Source organism: Eptatretus burgeri, chromosome 15 (genome assembly GCF_056783735.1).
Source record: "Eptatretus burgeri isolate ZD-2024b chromosome 15, Ebu_testis_v1, whole genome shotgun sequence".
NCBI classification, from domain to species: Eukaryota; Metazoa; Chordata; class Myxini; order Myxiniformes; family Myxinidae; genus Eptatretus; species Eptatretus burgeri.
The window spans coordinates 51,129,999-51,149,868 of NC_140975.1; the positions used below are offsets into that span (position 1 = coordinate 51,129,999).

Genomic DNA, 19,870 nt, shown 5'->3' on the forward strand with positions numbered 1-19,870 from the left:
GCCCTCTCCTTAAAGTTGGCACCCCTGCCTCACACCTTGCAGGAGTTGATGCCATGAAAACCAAGGCCCTCAAAATCATTGAGATCTCCCATGATAAAGCCGAGTCTCTCGACCTGTTACTCTCACATAACAGATAGGTCAGTGGTCCCTCAGTCTTCAATGCCTCATTTCTGGTCTTACACCCTATGCCCTTTCTTTGCTCTATCCACCACAGATTGTAGCTGGGTGCATGCGGTCAGTGAGTAACCTACTTCTGGTGAAACTTCCCGAATCCAGGCTCTCTCATTTGTTTTTCTCTTATCTCGCTTATAAAATTACCAACTTCCTCAATCTGTTCAATCGGCTTCTTCCATCCAGGACTTCAAGATGGCTGTTCACCACAACCACCACCAACTCCACCTCAGGCCACCCTGAAAGTGACTTGAATCATATCCACAGTCATATGATCTTTCTCCCCTCATTAACCCTCCCCAAGCTCACCCCTTGGCTGGCTTAAGATCTTTGGGTCCTGAGTTTGAGCCCCTGTAAATCCTTTGAAATAACACCAGTTGGGTTGACTCAACCTGTCACTCTTCCAGGGTGGGCAAAATGAGTACCAGCTTACTGGAGTAATAAGCCATTCGAGTATTCTGCATCAGAGTGGCGACCCATCCAGGACTGTACTTCTTAGCCAAAATGAAATTTCCTCAGCAGCCCAATGCGCCTCACGGCATGAAAGGAATGGTGAAGCCGACCCCTTCATTTTCAGGTTTATTTTGTATTCCCCCTTCTCCCTCACCCACTTTTTGTTCCATTCCTGTTTCATCCCTGGTTTTTTCCCCCCCTTACTCTTTTTCCTGTGTTTGAGCTTGTATCCAGCTTTACCACACCCTGTGTCCTCCTCTCTCTTTTTTATTTTTAATCTCATTCTTCCCCATATCCATTCTTCCATCAAGTGTCCCTCTGTTGTATCACTCTACCCTCCTGTTAATGTGTTTTTGCCACTTTCCATTATGTTTTTCTTCTTCCTCTTCATCTATTATGTTCTGGTTCATTCTGTGTTCTCACTCTTTCATGAGCTTAGATTTTGGAGACAAAAAGTAGTTTCTATGTCATAAAAGTTAACCTGTCTAATCATTATTAATTAATTTTTTATGAACTAGCAGGAGACCCATCATAAACAGAGAAACATCCTCTACAATGAGTATAGATAATAAAAGTATGGCCCTTGACAACAACACACAGATGCACAGACAGACACAGAGTGAAGAGACTGCACAAATTCTAAAACACAGGAGTAATCATCTCGAACTTGGACAGAATGCATCTTTAAAGGTAAAACAAGAATGACCGCACTGTGGTCACAACCTGCGACAAAATCCAGTAATAGGCCGATTGAGAAACACATTTAAAGCACTTTTAAAAGATGAACAGTGCGATTGGGAAACACACACTTACTGCGCTATTAACAAATTAACCCGACACCTCTTATCCATGTCAACCTGCACCATGGTTATATCAGAACGAGCTGATTTGTTACACGGTCACAAATTGTTTAACCCCAAATATGGGGACATTCAAAAACTACGTAATGCTATTTTTTTTTTGTAACTTTACGTAAAATGATGCTTGATGACCATGCATTCTGACGTACTGTGGGTTCTGATGGGCTTGATTAAACTTTACTATTATTCGACATATTAGATTTTTTAGGGTCCCTCATCGTGATTAACACTTGACCCAGGCAAAGCCAATGGAAATCTGATGCAATAAACCCCGATAGTGCATAATCAGGAGAGGCCTAGAGGCCTAATGTGTTAGGCCCACCAGAAAACCAAGATGGGGGGCATATCATTTTGTCTTGGTGTCATAGTGGGTGGAGTCAAGTAACCAATGAGGTAATAGTCAAACTGTGATTGAGGCTATTGGAGGTGAAATATTGAAGTAAGCCACCCAGAGGCGCTAAATTAAAGTTGATTGCTATATTAACAAAACACGGTCAGTCACAATTAAAGACTTCTCACTTGTGCACGTCACAGAATAATATTCAATCACCACAATTTATGACCAAGGTGCTGTTCACTTACCTGCCACATAGTCACCAAAGCCAATTGTGCTGAGGGTCACAAAGGAATAATAAACACCCTCGCCATATGTCCAACCCTCAACAACTGCGAAGATTATCGAGGGGATGAAGAAGAACAGTATAACTCCAGAAACTGCAAAAAACACTGCTGTGATGATTTTCACTGTACGCTGTCGCACAGGGAAGGAAGACATCACAGTGTCGAGGTGAGTGCTGGAAAATGCGGCTGAATGGATGGCTTATGAGAAAGAGGACAGGATTGCAGACCAGCATCTCAGAACAGCATTGTCCAAAAATCACAAGTTCTTGCTAAAGTTCATATTAACAGCAGTCTGGGATGATGATTAAAAGTTGAATCAATGTGAAAGTTTGCTTATTATTATCAAAATCAAATTGAGAACAGAATAAAAAGTCACTATAAGGTGATCTAAACCCAGTCACTGCAAACAAGAAGAATCTACATTGATGATTAAATGTGTAAGTGATGATTTATGAAGACTGAAGGAATAATCTTTGTTGAAGCCTGTGTCACAGCAGAAAAGGATAGAAACAAACAAGCAAGTAATTTTACCCAAACTGGTGCATGCATTCTTTTTTTTTAATTAAAGGTCAAAATACAGGATTTAATCATCCACTATTTTGTTGAAGTTCCAATATACATGCCTATGGCTTATGGCTGGCTAAGCAGTCTTTTGCAACTGTGACATGAAGGGAAAACTTATATTGCAAGACAAATAACTATACAAAACAAAACAAAACTTACTACGTCATCATTGATGGTACATTTAGCAGTATAATTCCACTAAATTTGCATACGTAACAAATAAATGACCTCTTGCACATGAATATTTCTCACGAATGCCATACACACTTAACCACGATTGCTTCGATCCTCACTAACCCTCTGTTGAAATTCACATTAATTGGTCTTTCACAAACTCACAGTAGTGAATTGAATGACAAATGGTGATGATTTTTTTTTGAAGCAAGTGTATGATAGAGCACATTTTTGTGCAGGATTTGGACAAAGCGTAACGATGCCTCAACGCCGCCATCATGGTTGTTTTTGTTGACTTGTATCACTTACAATTGTTGACAGGGAACACCAAGTGAAAATGGAGAGATCTTATTGGTTAGGATCAGGTTCAAAAATCCACTCAACTGCCAGTTAAGCCTTTTCCCCTAACTTTTCTTTTTTATTGTTTTTTATTTTTTATTTTAAGGGCTCCAGTCACAGACTATGAGCCCTCATCAAGGCCAGGCCTCAAATAAAACAACTATATAAAGAGAAAAGTGAAGAAAGAGAGAGAAGTGTAAGTTTTTGAGGAAGTAAAAAAACTGCTCTTTGAAGAGGGAAAGGTCATAACTTTTTGGAAAAACACAAGAAGGTAAAGAGTTCCATACTTTAGCAGTGGAGGGGAAGAAAAAAAACATCATAATGGCCACACAATAATCATGCAATGACTTATCGAGTACTTTATACCCTGGCATTGCTTTGGCGAGTCCACATTATGCCCTGGCTATATTATGCTTTCTCAAAATGTAACCCGACCTCTAATAAGCTAATCCCTAACCCTTGTCCAACTCTAAAAAAAAAATGTACTGGGGAGAGGGTATATTTTATCAACATATACACAGTGTACCAGAAGATATATATATATATATATATATATATATATATATATATATATATATATATATATATATATCTTCTTCTTCTTCTTCTTTCAGCTGCTCCCGTTCAGGGTCGCCACAGCGGATCATCTGTATGATCCGCATAGTGATTTGGCACATGTTTTACGCTGGATGCCCTTCCTGACGCAACCCTGGTCACCTCTTACGACACAGGGATACGGTACACCTATTTTAACCGGGGTATACACCGGCCCAGTATACTGGTACTCATTTCGCCAACCTCGGAAGGATGACAGGCTGAGTCAACCCCCTGGTTTATTAATTCAGTGGCCTAACGGGGCTTGAACTCAGGACCTTTTGGATCCCAAGCCACTGCTCTCACCACTGCGCCAACACCAGGCATATATATATATATATATATATATATATATATATATATATATATATATATATATATATATATATATATATATGTATGTATATATATATATATATATATATGTATGTATATATATATATATATATATGTATAAATATATATGTGTGTACTGTATATTGATCTGGTACAGACCATACCCAGGTGAGGAAACTCCATCAACATGATCAAGTTATGGGGAATTATTTAGGATAAATATGAAGAGGTAAATTCATCACACAAAAAAAGATCTATTTTGGAATAAAATTGGTTAAAACTGTGCTCACCTTCTGAAGTGATTAAATTCATGAATTTCAATGAATCATGGAAGTGAAAAAAGGTTGTCATGGGAAATTGCATCGACCCGCTACGGGTGCATTTGAGTCGAACAATAAATAATCACAGATTGGGATATTGGCATGCAAACGTACATCATGGATTTTTCGTTGATTGCATTTCATCGACTCGCAGAGTACCCACCCTACGGGTGATCTTGTTCCAAGCATGCAACACGTTCTTCTGACATATACCTTTATCTGGGCAGTGTATAGGCAAGTAACAGCTCTGTATAGGAAAAATAAATAACCCGGGTTATGTGCATGAAGCAAAAACATCAGGTCAGGTCAGGTATGGGAGCATGTGCCAGAACAGCACGTCGCTGCGTCCACTTTCTGCCGGTACTCCAAGGGCCTCCGTCTGGCCATCCCCCAGGCAGATGCCAGGCCCATCCCGATCTCCTTGAGATGATGGTCAACCTGTTGCAACCATGAGGCACGTGGTCGGCCCACTGGCCTCCTCCACTCATGAGACTCCCTCGCTGAGAGAATCTGGTGAGCAGGATCAGCGTTAGGAAAATGAGCCACATGTCCATACAGCCGCAACTGACGCTCACGGACTATGCAGGTAACAAATCTCATCCGAGTCTCTTTCAGCAACCGCTAGTTGGACACAAAATCCGACCAGCGATAGCCAAGGATTCTCCAAAGAGACCTGGTACCAAAGGAATTAAGTCTCCGTCTCAGATCCTTGGTCAGAGTCCAAGTCTCGCACCCATAGAGCAAGACTGGAAGTACCAAGGACCTGAAGACTTGGACTTTCGTCCTCCCGCACAGGTACCGGCAGCGCCACACCCCATGATCCAGTGAATCCATGACTCCCCAGGCCCGACCCAGACGTCTATTGACCTCTGACTCGCAGCCAGCAGAGACATGAATATCACTGCCAAGGTAAGTGAATCTCTCCACGACCTCAACATCCTCACCACAAACAGACACAGACAGGACAGCAGCATCCAAGATGTCACCGAAAGCCTGGATCTTAGTTTTGACCCAAGAAACCCGTAATCCCAATGGCTCCGACTCCTCATTCAGCACCTCGAGGGCCCCCAAGAGGATGTCTAAAGTCTCCGCAAAGATGACTGCATCATCTGCAAAATCAAGGTCCGAGATCTTGACACTCCCAAATGATGCACCGCAACTTGATCTCTCCGACATCCTCCCTAAAATCCAGTCCATACAAGTGCTTAAAAGTGTGGGGGCAAGTACACATCCCTGACGAACTCCAGTAACAACTGGAAATAAGTCAGAGATGGTACCACCACACTTCACAGCACTCTCAGTACCAGAGTAGAGTTCAGACATCAGATCGATCAGTTTTGGTGGCACCCCACGAAAAACATACCTCCTGCATATAATTCAAAACACCTCACTGCACTGGATAACGTGGGGACAGGAATACTGAACTGTAAATGGTGGAGACTTGTAATACCCTCCCCCACCTGGAGGCGGTGCTACACGATACGTATTTACATAGACAATTTGCATCCCCTCAAGTCCACCGGCAAAGAAAAAAAAAAACACCCCTATACATTAATTGGGGTTATGCTGATCCTCTGTAGCAAGTCTGGATGTAATTGGGCCAGAACTGTAGGAAGAGTAACCCGACAAACAAACCCACAAACAAACACATAAATACCAGTCCTTGAATTATAGTAAGGATTAACAGCATTTCGTATCCTCATTTCTGAGAGCAAATTAGGAATATATAATAGTAGGTTCCTTATCCCTGTGTCATAAGAGGTGACCAGGGTTGCATCAGGAAGGGCATCCGGCGTAAAACCTGTGCCAAATCAGTATGCGGATCATATGGATGATCCGCTGTGGTGACCCCTAACGGGAGCAGCCGAAAGAAGAAGAAGAAGAAGAGATAATAGTAGGTTCCCTCAGATTTCATTAAATCGCTGAACAGATTTTTGGATTGTATTAAAATAATAAATCAAAAAGATTCCATAATAGCTTGGTCTGACCCATGTACAGGATTAAAAACACGAAATACAGTATTGAACAAATACTTTACCTGCTTTGTAGAGCAGTTTATCGTGAGAAAATGTAGGTAAACTTCAGCCATAAAACTTTTGCAGAATGTGCTGGTTGCTGTTTTGAGAATGAGAATGTGCTGGTTTGAGAATGAGAATGAGAATGTGCTGGTTGCTGTTTTACATGCTCATCCTGGTTATTTTTTCGAAATTGTCGAATTCCTTAATTAAATCAATGAATCTTGAATCCCTTGCAACGGCGCAGTGCATGCCACTCTGACAATGGGTCGAATGGCATTTGTGACTAATTGAAAAGCAGACAGGTGAGACCGAGCGGCTTTGATTCTACCATGTTGGCAACCATTATGGCTTTCATCACTGCTTTGGCCTGTGCTCATCAACAGAATGCACTTTTGCTGACAAATGTGGCCCTGAGTGCAATACTTGCTGATGGAAGTAACAAACCACAGTGAGTTATTGACGTGACAAAATTTCCCATTATATGTCCACAGAGTGATAAAACCTGAGTATGATTTGAAATTTAAATGAAGATTTTCTTGATCTCTCTGTTCAGCTTTGCGCCAACAGATTCTGGTTCTTCAGCATACTGAGTGATGTGGTGATACCAGGTTTCACATGCACTGCATTTTATCACAATACATGTGTATCATTATCCCCAATGGACAAGAGTACAGAAAGGTTTGGCAAAGCTGACAATTCACAAACAAAAGTCGAACAATGAGCCCCCCAAAAGGTTGACAATTGCATCCAGAAATTAAAGGCCCATGATGCTTCCATTAAGGCCGACACGATGCATCTACAAAACTAGAAAAAGCAATCAGAGATTGCAGACCCTCACCAGAACTTGTTTTGTGTGGTGTATTTTGTGTGGCCTTTGTGTATTGGTGTGTTGCGTAATTAATAAGAGACATAATTAGAACTGCCACTTTATAACTGCTGGCAGTGGTGACCGGGTTCCAATACGTCCCGCTTTGATGCAACCCTGCTTTGATCGGACACCTGTCCCTGACCCATGACGTTTTTCATGATTATTCAATTTAAGTTAGCATGGGATTAAAATAAATTCAATTCAAATCAAATGGAAGACCAAATGGGTACAGTCCTGTGTTGGAGTCATCAGAAAGAACCCGAACAAGCAAAAAGCAAAGATGAAGTCATCAGGAGGAACCTGGATAGGATTCGCATTTCAGCTGCTACTCCTCTTCCCTCAAGCCCATCCAGGCACAGCCAAGTGAGCCTTTTTGAAAGAATAAATAAATAAAATAACGAAGAACCCAGATCAAAAAGATTAAATTCTGGCTGCCAGACCATGCATCCGATCAAGTTGAAATTTAAAATATGTATTCCCCATCACTACGAGATCAAAACTGTGAAGTTTCATGTCAATTGAGAAAGCGGTTCCAAAGAAAACATTATTTAATATTTCTTTCACTACAATATGGCTGCCAAACCATGTGACCAATCAACTATTCCTTAACTTGTACACCCAAGGCTTGTGGAACATTTCTGGAAGTTTCCCCTCGATCTGTCTGGCCGTTCTGGAGAAGAAGATTTTTTTTTATAGGTTTTCGGATAAATCCAATATGGCTGCCAAATCATTTGACCTATGATGTCATATGTGTAAACCTTTTGTTCATCATGGATAGGTGATCATACTTGTAAAGTTTCACCTTCATCTGTTCAGCCACTTCAGAGAAGAAGATTTTTGAGGATTTTATTTTTTAAACAATATGGCTGCCAAATCACGTGACTGACGTCAGCAATGTTTTTTTGTTTTTTTTCTGGGGACCATTTTATCCCGAGATGACCCTCAAAAATTTTCATACTCATCAGATGTAGCGTTCTAGATATGCAATTATAAGGTTATAAAGAAGGCACTGATGATGTCATAAAAACACTTATTCAACATGAGGAGTACTTGCCATGTGCCAAGTTTAAATTTTTTGCATGGTGAGATTTCAGATTCAGAGGTCCAAAGTTTTTCCATTTTTCCAACATGGCTGCCACACCACGTGACCTATCACGTCATAATTATCATTGAAACATTATACATGAGTCGTCGCACCTACAGTGAATATTTAGTCTCAATCCAACAAGCAGATGCAGAAAAAACATGAAAGTTCTGCTTGGACAAACAAACAAACAGACAGAGACAGACAAATGAAAAATCGTGCTTAGCACGACACTTGGCGAATTAGTTGACCTTTCTGTGTGGTGGTCCAAGCTGTAATGTCATGGAAAGTGTGGTGTTTATTTGTTCGTACGTTAATAAAATGACGCGACGTCACAAATAACAATTATCAGGCGCGCGTTGTCATGGTAACGGCAGCAGATTGAAAATTTTCACAACTCATTTAAAGCCATGTGACACAACACCATGTGACATTCAACAACTTATCATCGGTGCTTGTTGCCTTCATTCTGATCGAAGAAAATATTTGAAAATACCTAGGAACATGCCTGGTGTTGGCTTAATGGTTAAGGTAGTGGGCTTGGGATCCTAGGGTCCTGAGTTCAAAATCCCGCTCAGCTGTTGAATTAACACCAGGTGGGGTTGACTCTGCCTGTCATCCTTCCGAGGTTGGCAAAATGAGTGCCAGCTTGCTGGTATACTGTGTCGGAGTGGCGACCCGTCCAGGATTGTTTCCAATAGCCAAGGAGACTGCTTCGGCGGCACCAACGCTCTGCACAGAGTATGGTCCTAATGGATGGAACATTGCTTTTCAACCAGCTTTACGATCCCGTTATCAGGTTTGAAATATGTTGTAAAACAAAAATATGTATTTTATATGTGTGCTTTTCATGTTTTGGGTGACCCTGACCTTAACCTTGGGTCAATTTCGATCAAACTTTGTACACATGTTAATATTACATGCGTAAATAGACAGTATAAGTTTCAATATAAAAAGTGCAAAACTGTTTGAGAAATAGCCATGTGTAATTCACAAAATTACCCATTGGTTTATAATGGGAGATAATATAAAGTGATGCAGAATCCAGATCCTGATCTTGAACATCACCAAAAGTCACATCTATTTTTGCACTGTGGATTTCTATCAGCTGTTAAAATTTCATCCAAATCGGTTAAGAATTCTGACCTGTAGAACGAATAGAATTTTTTTTAAATCACGCCAATAGCTAAAAACTTTGACGTCATAGACTTGCGAAAACTGTGCATAATTTTGACTAACATGCATTTTAAAACATTTAGATATTCCATTGAAGTTTGTTTTGGCGTAAACATGAAGTCGCTACGACTTATGGTCACCGAGTTATGTCCAAAAATGTGTTTTCACGTTGTGTGACGTCACGTCGTTACGTTTAGTCCGATTAAGACGGGCTTTGGACGCGGACTGTCTCAGGTGGATTGCCTATCAAGTGTAAAAATTTAAGGACGACTGGTCCAGCCGTTTGGGCTGTAGACGACTGGACAAACAAACAAACCAACAAACGGAACAGACCAACAGACTTGACAAAATCGAAGATTTCGCCAAGTAAAAAACCGGTAGGCAACGAGGGATTCGCTAGGATCGAAGTGCTGAATACGATGCTTTTCATTCTGACCGATCCACCGACGAAGATTCATTGCCAAGACGTATTGGTTCACATACAATTGTTCCTCTGCCTGGCAAGATTTTTCCTATTGTGTATTTTGCCAACTGGCACTCCTCATAAAAAATGACGGTAAATAGACACCCTATTTTTGAAGGACTACCATTTGAAAAATAATCGGTTTGCTGGTTTGTGCTGTGGAGCCTCGCGTTGCAGACACACACACACACACACACACACACACACACACACACACACACACACACACACACACACGGAAAACCCGATAAACTTCTCTCAATGCTCTTATTTGACCACACCTCCTGAGCCACACAATATTTTTGATAAGCCACGCCATCTTTACATAAGCCACGCCCACTTTCCTGCGCCACTCCCACTTTTCATCAACCACGCCCACTTTCCTCTGCCACTCCAACTTTTCATCAACCACGACCACTTTCCTAAGCCCCTCATAAAAAAATGATGGTGAAGAGACACCCGATTTTTGAAGGACTACCATTTGAAAAATAAAACCTCAATCAAAAATCGGCTTGAGTAAAATTTTCGAAATATCCCGAAGTGTTTAATTCCGAAGTCTCATTTCTCTACATTCAAAACTGAAGGACAAGTAATGAAAATACTGTACGCGGTTTTTCGGCCGCTGCACAGCAACTGGTGGTTGCTAGGCAACGAAATTCAAACGCGCACATTCCCAGACCATATGGCACCTGTTGTCAAAGTTTCATCGAAATTGGTTTGCTGGTTCGTGCTGTGGAGCCTCGCGTTGCAGACACACACACACACACACACACACACACACACACACACACACACACACACACACACACACACACACACACACACACACACACACACACACACACACACACACACACACACACACACACACACACACACACACACGTTGAAGATTGCACAAATAAAATTTAAGGATTACCTATGATCAATGCAGAAGAGCATACCCAAAAACTTGGAAAGTGCTTCCTTCCTTGACAATGCATAAAAAAACATGCTGTGAAGCATACATTTCACTTCAAGTGAATTTAATAACATCAGTTTCAAATATTCACAAGGAATCGAATGTGTAGCATTGTGGAATTCAATCACTACACCATCATTTAAGGAATAAATATTTTATGGACAAGGATTAAAAGATTACCTCCTTCAAATTCTTTCCATTTAGGAAAGTGGACAGCCTGTTGAACGCATTGCTCAGTTTCACTCCAACGTGGTTCAATGTGATGATGTTGAGAGGAATCCCAAGAAGAGCGAAGAATATGCAAAAGATCCTTCCTCCCATAGTCGAGGGAGACAAATGTCCATAACCTGCAAAGGATCCAAATTAATATTTGGGCAAGCACAAGGTATCCTCAGAGCCCTGAATCACGATTTACATTTACAAGTACCCTGCTAATGAAACGTTGCCATGAGAAACATTTAGTCACGTGGAACAATGCAATAAATTTCAATATTTTTACTTCTGCCACCGAAGGTGGCTGGAGGTTATATTTCACTCATCTGTCTGATTGTCTGTGAGCAGGATATCTCAAAACGATATGGACGGATTCGGACAAAACTTGGTGGACAGGTTGGGTGTGCGATGAGGATGAATTGATTCGATTTTGGTGATGATCCGGATACGAGAATTTAAAATTTTGAAAAATGATTCTTCATCATTGAGAGATGGGGCCAAAACTGATATATGGCATCATATTTCAAAACATTATGGACATATTTGGATGAAACTTGGTGGATGGAGTTGGGTAGGTGACAAGAACAATCTGATTAGATTTTCATGAGGGTCTGGATGCTAATCCGGACGATTAATGGGATACAAAATGTAAAATGTTCAGCCTGACGGAGGTATGGGCTCCACCGAGTGACGTTCTCGTTCGTTTTGTCTTAGTTTGCTGAAAAAGAAGGAAAATGCCAAAGTGAAGGAGCAGCAGCGTATTGAAAATATCGTTTTATGCACTAATTGAGCTCTTTTTTTGGTTTATATCAAAACTGCTGTGGATAAGAACTTGCACATAAAACCTAAAATGACATGTACTGTTGCGGATCTGGGGTCAGGGGCAAGAAGACCACGAGGGGGGCGAAGCTACCACGGGTTCCCACCAGACTCTCCGGAATCGCAGGCCATCGCATCGCACACGGATAACTCTGTGACGCGGCAGGTCGCGAATCGACCGTGAACGCCAATAACTTGACCACTTGAATTAGGGCCCGCCATCTAATGAATACCGTTTACTAAGTACTCACGTGATCTAATTACCAGGGGACACGGCTCTGTATGCCTTGTTCAAACCGGATTACTTTACCGGATCAGATGTAGCCAACCGTAACTGCCCAAGGACGTACCAGCTATAAAAACAGATCGTTGGGGGATAATGTCCCAGCTAAGCTAGGATACGAACCATGCTGGACCAATGAAGGAAAAGATGAAAACGAGATGGGAACATTTCTACACAAACATTTATTTACAATTAAGTGAGGAAAGGTATGTGGCTCAGTAAATTGGGTTTATTATGATGCACAGCAGGGATAGCAAGGAATTTGTGGGGTGCTACAAAAGGCAAGCAATTTACAAAAGCGGACACAGAGCAGACTTATCCCATAAGAATTTCTAAAATCATCATCATTCTAAAAAAAATTCTAAAATCAAAAAGGTGCCATCACAAACGCACGCGCGCGCACACACACACACACACACACACACACACACACACACACACACACACACACACACACACACACACACACACACACACACACACACACACACACACACACACACACACCCGAGGAAGATTACATGGCCAGAAAGAAAGAGAGCAGATGAGGACGAACGGCCTCGCAATACCTGGCGCAATCAGCTGACCAACACAACCCAGTATGCTTCAGGGGAGGTAGGAGGGAGAAATACTGGTGTCGAAGGTGTGGGAGTGGGAGGTGTGGTGTGGTGCAATATGGGAGGTATGGTGTCATGCCAGAGGAAACTCTGATTGCGAATCTGTAATGGATGCTCTTTAGTGCGTCCAAAGGGGACGAGATAGAGGGGTGGAAAGAGAAAGAGGAGAGAAGATGCACGAGGTAAAGATTCCTAGCCAAGTCATGCATAGGTCTGTGAGTGTAGCATGTACCTGCGTGGGACGCTCTGCTTGAGCGATTCCAACTCAAGAGTGTGCGCGTTATTTCCTGCTTAGTCACTTTGCCAGGGCTCGTGGAAATGTGTGTTCTGCACTGGTCCCACAAGTACGTCTGTCGCACACCAACCCCGAGTGTAGATGCAGCGATGGCAGACAACGAGAAGCAGTGAAGAAGAAGGCGGAGCATAGAGGTGAAGGAGAGGGCGAGGCAGGCAGGTAAGGAAGAGAGGGTGGATGGCTTTGCGATCCGCCTTTTATTATCCCCGGGCGAAGAGGGAGGTGACGACCAAAAGCGATGCGCGGTGACGAGAATCGCACTTCCCTATTGGCCACGACAGTCCTAGTCATGCCCTGCCAGGCTCCTATGGTCGGAAGCGGTCTCATTCGCACATCTGGCGCGACACAGCCTGGAGCTCCGCACCTAACTACCAGACCATCCCCCCCCCCCGGTGACCCCCATCTCTCACTGCCCATCCTGTCGTGCTCTGGTGACTGGACGAAGGTCGTATCAATCCCGCGTGCTCATTCTGGGCATCCCTGATGAGATGCTGTTGGTGCTGTTGACGTGCTTGGCTTGTCCGCACATCATGCGGTCCGAGTAACCTGAGCCGTGATGCAGAGGTACGAGAAGGCGGGGGATCATTTTTCCCCATGTGCGGAAGATGTTGGTGGTCGAGGTGGTGAGTTTTTGGTGAGCGAAGGGTGAGCAAGGTGACATTCCGTTGTAAATTGGCATGCAGATTTGAATGAAATGGCATGCCATGTATGCGCCAGGCAGCGTCTTTGTTCTTGTTGTGATTCTTTCACAGGTGGCTGCTTGGTGCTGTTATACGTATCGTTTGTGTTGCTTGCTTGCTTGATTTGATTTGTACCATGGATAAAAGGAAAAGGTTGGAATATAATTCAGGATTGAATGGAAGATAGAGATATAATTAGACATAGCTATAAGACACACGTAGCGCACTCGTCCCGTTAACCTACTAGACATGAGGGGAAGATCTGACTGCACGAAGACTAACGAAATAACTGCCTGGGGATCACTGTATGTTGGGTGCCATTGCCTTGGAGGCATGCAGTTTTGCACAACCACAACAGTACGTAGAGAAAAAGCAATTCTGCCTATCCAGTCTGTGCCGTATCTTAACTCGACACAACAACCCAGGCATTTTTATACTCCACAATGGGACATCAGACACATGGTAAACCACAACAAAGAGACAGGCATACGAGGCCATTTATGAGACTAAAATTTCATGAAATCACAAAAATGTTTGTCTTGAAAATTTCCTTCACAATCAACTATGTCAGAAGGAGTGGATCAAGCATATGATAAAGTACAGTCAGGACAGTTACCGGAATATAAGGGAGTAGCAAATGTAACATCATTATTTAAGAAAGGATCCAGAGAAGAATTGGGAAACTATAAACCTGTTACTTTAACTTCAGTTGTGGGGCAGGTGTTGGAGACATTAATTAGGGACCAGATGGGGAACCATTTAAATAATTACAAAGTAATTAAAGGTAGTCAGCATTGGTTTACCAAAAGTAGTTCCTGTCTAACATCTTTTAGAGTTCTATGAAGCAGTGTCTGAATGGGTGGATGAGGAAAGGCAGTGGATATATGATAGACTCGGATGATAGCACAGCACAGGGGTTTTACTCGACACACAACAGATACATGCACACAAGCAAAGGAAATAGAACAAATAATAATTTAATAACAATAATCAAATATGTACAATGACAGTAATTCAAATTGTAATAATGAAAGACAAATAATAAACTAAATCTAAATCTCATTGAGGCGCCTTCACACAGACTTAAATACAGACAAGGGAACAGAATAATAAAAGAAAATCCCTCCTTTATCCCGGCACATAGTTGTGTGTTCAGAGATGGGCTTCTCAAGCTTGAGGGTCACCAAAACCCCTTCGTCACTGCATGGGAAAAATGCACTCAAAATGGCGCCATCGCTATCTGGGCGAGAAGACGTACAGGAGGCAATTCGGAGATGGCACTCAACATCAGGGCTCACAAACCACGGTGTAGCTTATTCTCAAGAGCAAATATGCCAACCGTTCCTCTCCTACACCTGGTCTGCTCACAACAATGGCCCACACAACGAGACAATTTCTGAGTCCCTGTGATCAGGCCACAAGGTACCTCTTCTTCCCTCCTCAGAAACGCACACTCTTCACAGCTCAGCCGAACAGTCAACGGCCAGCGTCCTGCCCAGCACGCCGCAAACTCGCACTGCACGAGAATGAGAGTCGCACAGCCTTTGTCGTGCCGTGAGAAAAAAGTGAGATCCTCAGTGTCCTCTGAGTAGCATCTTCCTCCTCCCTTGACTACTCACCTCTGACGTGCTCCTCTCCTTTATGCTTCTCCAGTCATGCTCAATCATCCGCCTCAGGGGCATAACTTTGACCGCTGTCACCCCTGGATGCAGGATTCTCTGCCCGCCTGGTCAAGCAGCTCGGAAGTAATGGCCATTGCCATTACAAAAACGTAATTCTTTCATTGCTGGTTGTAATACAAAAACATTGGGAAGGGTCACAGGAGGGCAATCACATACTGAGGGAACTTATCCTTAATCCCTTTCGAATTGACACCACACCAACACCCCCCCTTCCCCCATGTGGTGACACATAATACTGAAGCTCACAGTTTCACAGCTTATTTCCATTGAGATGTCTCCTACACGTCCACGGGCCAAGCAACTCTATTCAATCCTAACTTTCCTAAGAAATTCCTCTGTCTACCCCACAAACATAACACAGCCCCCTCCCCAGAACTGTAGCTCCTGCAAGGTTCAATGCAGGCATTACCATTCCAGCCTTACCACTTACCGACTCACACCTTATAAATAAATTATGAGGGGCTGTGGGAAGCGAGCCGTCACTAACTTACCCATTCTTCTTCACGTTCTACACCCCTTAAACACAACAATTCAAATATTTGCAAAACTCATGGTTCCTCTTTCCTAACTCCTGGGGTTGGTGGAGAATTCAGAAAACACACAAAAATCTACTATCAGAGACAATAACCAAAAAAAATAAAAATAAAAAATAAATGTTTTAACGTTTATACAACCCCATCCTAAAGACGGTGTTCCTCGTTGGATGCTACAATTCCTGACGATACCTGCGGATACCTTCAAGTAGGGGAGGGTATGACAAGTCTCCACCATTTACAGTCCAGTCCCCACATTTCAGTGCGGTGAGGTGTGTTGAATTGTAATCAGTAGGTATGCTTTTGCCTCATGCACGTAACTCGGATTATATATTTTTCCAATCCAGAGCTGTTGTTTGCCGAAACACTGCCCAAATACAGGTAAGCATCAGAAGAATGTATTGCATAATTGGAACAAGATCGCCCGTAGTGTGGGTACTCTGTTAACGTAATATAAAGGCCTTAAGGTAAGGATTATTGCATCATTACAAAATGCATTCCTATGATGCTATTTGTATATTCGAGTGTGGAGTAATCACCTAGATAAAGAATCAGCATCATGTGAGCCATCCTACAGCGTTATTTTTCCTTTCCCTCTACAATTATGAGGTTAATGCAACAGCAGTGTGATGGAAGGTATGAACTGATAGTAGGGAAGTAGGGTAACTCTAAAACACAAAAATCAAGGGAATTAAATAACAGGAATTGAGAAGAGGTGAGGAAATATCCAACCTGCCAGTAAGAGGGCTCGGTTGGGAAGGCATAACGGGGGTAATGAAGATAGTGGTAAAGTTGTGGGATGGCAGTACACCACCTGCTTGAAGCACTGGATAGAAGGGAGGGATTGTACAGCCTTTGAAGGCGGTTCCACATGTGGAAGAATCAATGAACAATATCATTGAGGTGTGTGGTCAGCTTGGATTGTGGAAGTTTAACAGGGAGGGGGTTACTGGAAGAATGTGTCCATCCGGAACTTTTTGGGGAGGGTTGGACAACTGAAAGAGCAGAGGGAGCCAAATCAGAGAGAGGTGGTTGAAAAAGAAAAGAAAAGGCTACTGTCCTACCTGCAATGTGAGAGCAACAGATGTTGTGCTTCAGCCTCATCATGTTCGAGTCTAATAAAGTTGAGAGTTTTAGATTCCACAGAATCCAGGAGAGACAGATGTGACGCCGAGGCACCAGTCTACAGGGGAGTACAGTGGTTGAAAAAAGCTGTCCTCCAAAGCTCACCACAGACTCTTCTGTGATTTTTCCTGGTGTACCGGCTGACAAATGCCTTAAGACTGTGAGTAATTCTGATTTTCAAAAAAAGACTTTGATCGATGGTAGATGCTCAGTCTGTGGTGAGCTATGGAGGACAGCTTTGCTATATGGGAGGCCCATAAGAGGTCATGGATGATGGTGAGACTGAGAAGTTCAAGAAAAAGAACCTTTCCCGACGTCTGACCATGTAAATAGATAGTAGATAGGTGGGTTCTACTGCCAATCTTTTCAGAGTGAGACAGATTTTCCTGCATTGAATGACAGAATTTACATTCATCAGATCAGCATCTAATAATTTACAGATCAACATAGATATATGCAGCCCAGCAAAGGGAAGGGGTACTGTATGACACAATGCATTGTCATCTTCAAAAAGGAAGAGCAGGTTTTCCAAAGCATCAGAGAGGTCACTTATGTGGATGAGGAGCAAGACGATAAAAAAAATACTGCCCTTGGAGCAATACAATCTCGACTGGTGGGGAAAGAGGAGAGGGTTACAATGACGGCAACACAATTGTTGTTCTGAAGCTATTTTTCTTTTTAGTTTTTGGAATTTTGAACAAATGTTTATTGCTTCACTCATAATGAATAGTTTTCAATCGGATTTGCAATACTTACTCTACCACTGGATCGCTTGCTTGATGATGGGAGTGAGTTGTGAGAATCTGCATTGGGTTTCAACACCAAGCCAGTAAGTTTGCTGAGCCAGTTAGTCTTCATTGTTCATTTAAAAAAAAACATTTTCTGAGTGCAAATTTCGGAACAAAGACAAGTAATGCAGGTATACGATACATGGTCTGCAAAATAGGTTTCTTCATCACCCAGTAAACCTGATAGCCATAGCTCGACAAAAATGCCGACACCGCTCACAATCAATATTAGCACCAAACTCATGAGAGGTTAGTGTGCCTTCGTATGTAGTTGTGTCCCATTTATTAGCATTCATTTATCAAATAAAAGGCAGATGCTCTGTTCAAGAAACTGAACCTTTTCATGAAGATAAATACATGAAAGATGGGTTTGTGTTAAAAGCAAGGGGCCAGATAATATTACCATGATCAAATTTGTTCATTTTGAATGTAGAACATTGCATAGATGTAAATTGATAGTGTTGGGGCAATATTTAGATTGAGGCTAAATAATTCAGGCTATTGTCACGTAAGGCCAGATTAGATCTGTAACTTGCTACAGGTACCATGTAAACCTGTACAAACCTGTTTCATGGTCGGGTTGTCGGCAACTAAACGTCTCCCTCACCAGGTTTCCTGGTGAGAAGGGTGTGTGATATGGACACCCAGCAAAAGTAAAAACAAAACCTGTCAAAGGGTGGAGGACCTCCTTATGAGCCAACGGCCATCCATATCTAGTGCCCAACTGTGTCTGAGGACGTCCTTCTGCAATTGGGATACTTATTATTATTATTATTATTATTATTATTATTATTATTATTATTATCTTTTTTAAAGAGAATGGTGGCAGGAATTGCAGTCTGGCCACCATAAAACACTTCACTCGACAAAACAGAAAAACAAAGAAATATGAAAACCCACTCCATGGGAGCCCTCTGCAGGTCAGCTCACCAGATGACGGGATGGGAGCAAAGCCTTCAGGACCCTCCACTCTTTGATGATAGGAGGAAAACCACAGGATAACCTTCCTGGGTAAGATTGCGGTAGTGTGTCGGGGTAATGCTGAGGTGTCGTCGACCAGATGGCAGTCTCCTTGGGTTAACATGAGACAGTCCCTGCAGGTAGGTGCCTGGAATGTCCTATCCTGAAGAGAGGATGATCACCTGTCCCTGTTATTATTTAAGCTCAAGCGTTTCAACATCAGTATTACAGCACTCTCTGAGGTTCGGAGACGGATAGTGACGAGATCATGGTGGGTGGTTGCTCGGATGGCTAACATGCCCAAGGAGATGCTGTAGCTGTGTCCAATAAGCTGACTCCAATGATAATTGGACAAGACCGGTCAATGGATGTATGATGAGATGAAGGATTCGTCACTCCTAGGGTGTCGTTTCCCTGGTCTATGTGTATGCTCCGACTTGGGGGGGGGGAGTGATTTCACCGTGTAGGATGCATTCTATGCCACGCTCGAGTCTGTGGTTCAACAGTACCCGAGGCGAGATACTCTTCGAGTCTTGAGGGATTTCAAGACATCGACTGGAACTGATAGGGATGGTTATGAGACATGTGTTGGTCCCCATGGGTCTGGAACTGTGAAACAGAATAGCACTAAGTTCCTTGACTTTGCAAGAAGTCATGGACATGGGTGGCCAGTTCATGGTTTCAGTGCCCACAGGCTCATCGCGGGACTTGGTATTCCAATGCTGGTGGTGCAGCAAAGGAGACTGACCATGTGCTTGTTGATGATCACTGGAGGATGATCCAGAACTGCATGGTCCACCAGAGTGCTCAGTTTCTCAATACCGACCACAAGCTTGTGGTAGCAACTTTGAAGTTGAAACTTAAATCCGGGAG

General features: G+C 42.7%; 1 protein-coding gene across 3 annotated transcripts in view; it reads right to left on the reverse strand.

Annotated features, from left to right (window-relative positions):
* Positions 1-19,870, reverse strand: part of LOC147012151 (potassium channel subfamily K member 16-like) — a 57,713-nt gene that overhangs the window by 4,082 nt on the left and 33,761 nt on the right. For all 3 annotated transcript variants that reach the window (XM_085855874.1, XM_085855872.1, XM_085855873.1), the window contains 2 exons: positions 11,183-11,349; positions 2,067-2,235 (listed from right to left, as the gene is read on the reverse strand). In XM_085855874.1, coding sequence (XP_085712000.1) covers positions 2,067-2,235; positions 11,183-11,349 — 336 coding nt within the window. The remainder of the gene's footprint in view (positions 1-2,066; positions 2,236-11,182; positions 11,350-19,870) is intronic.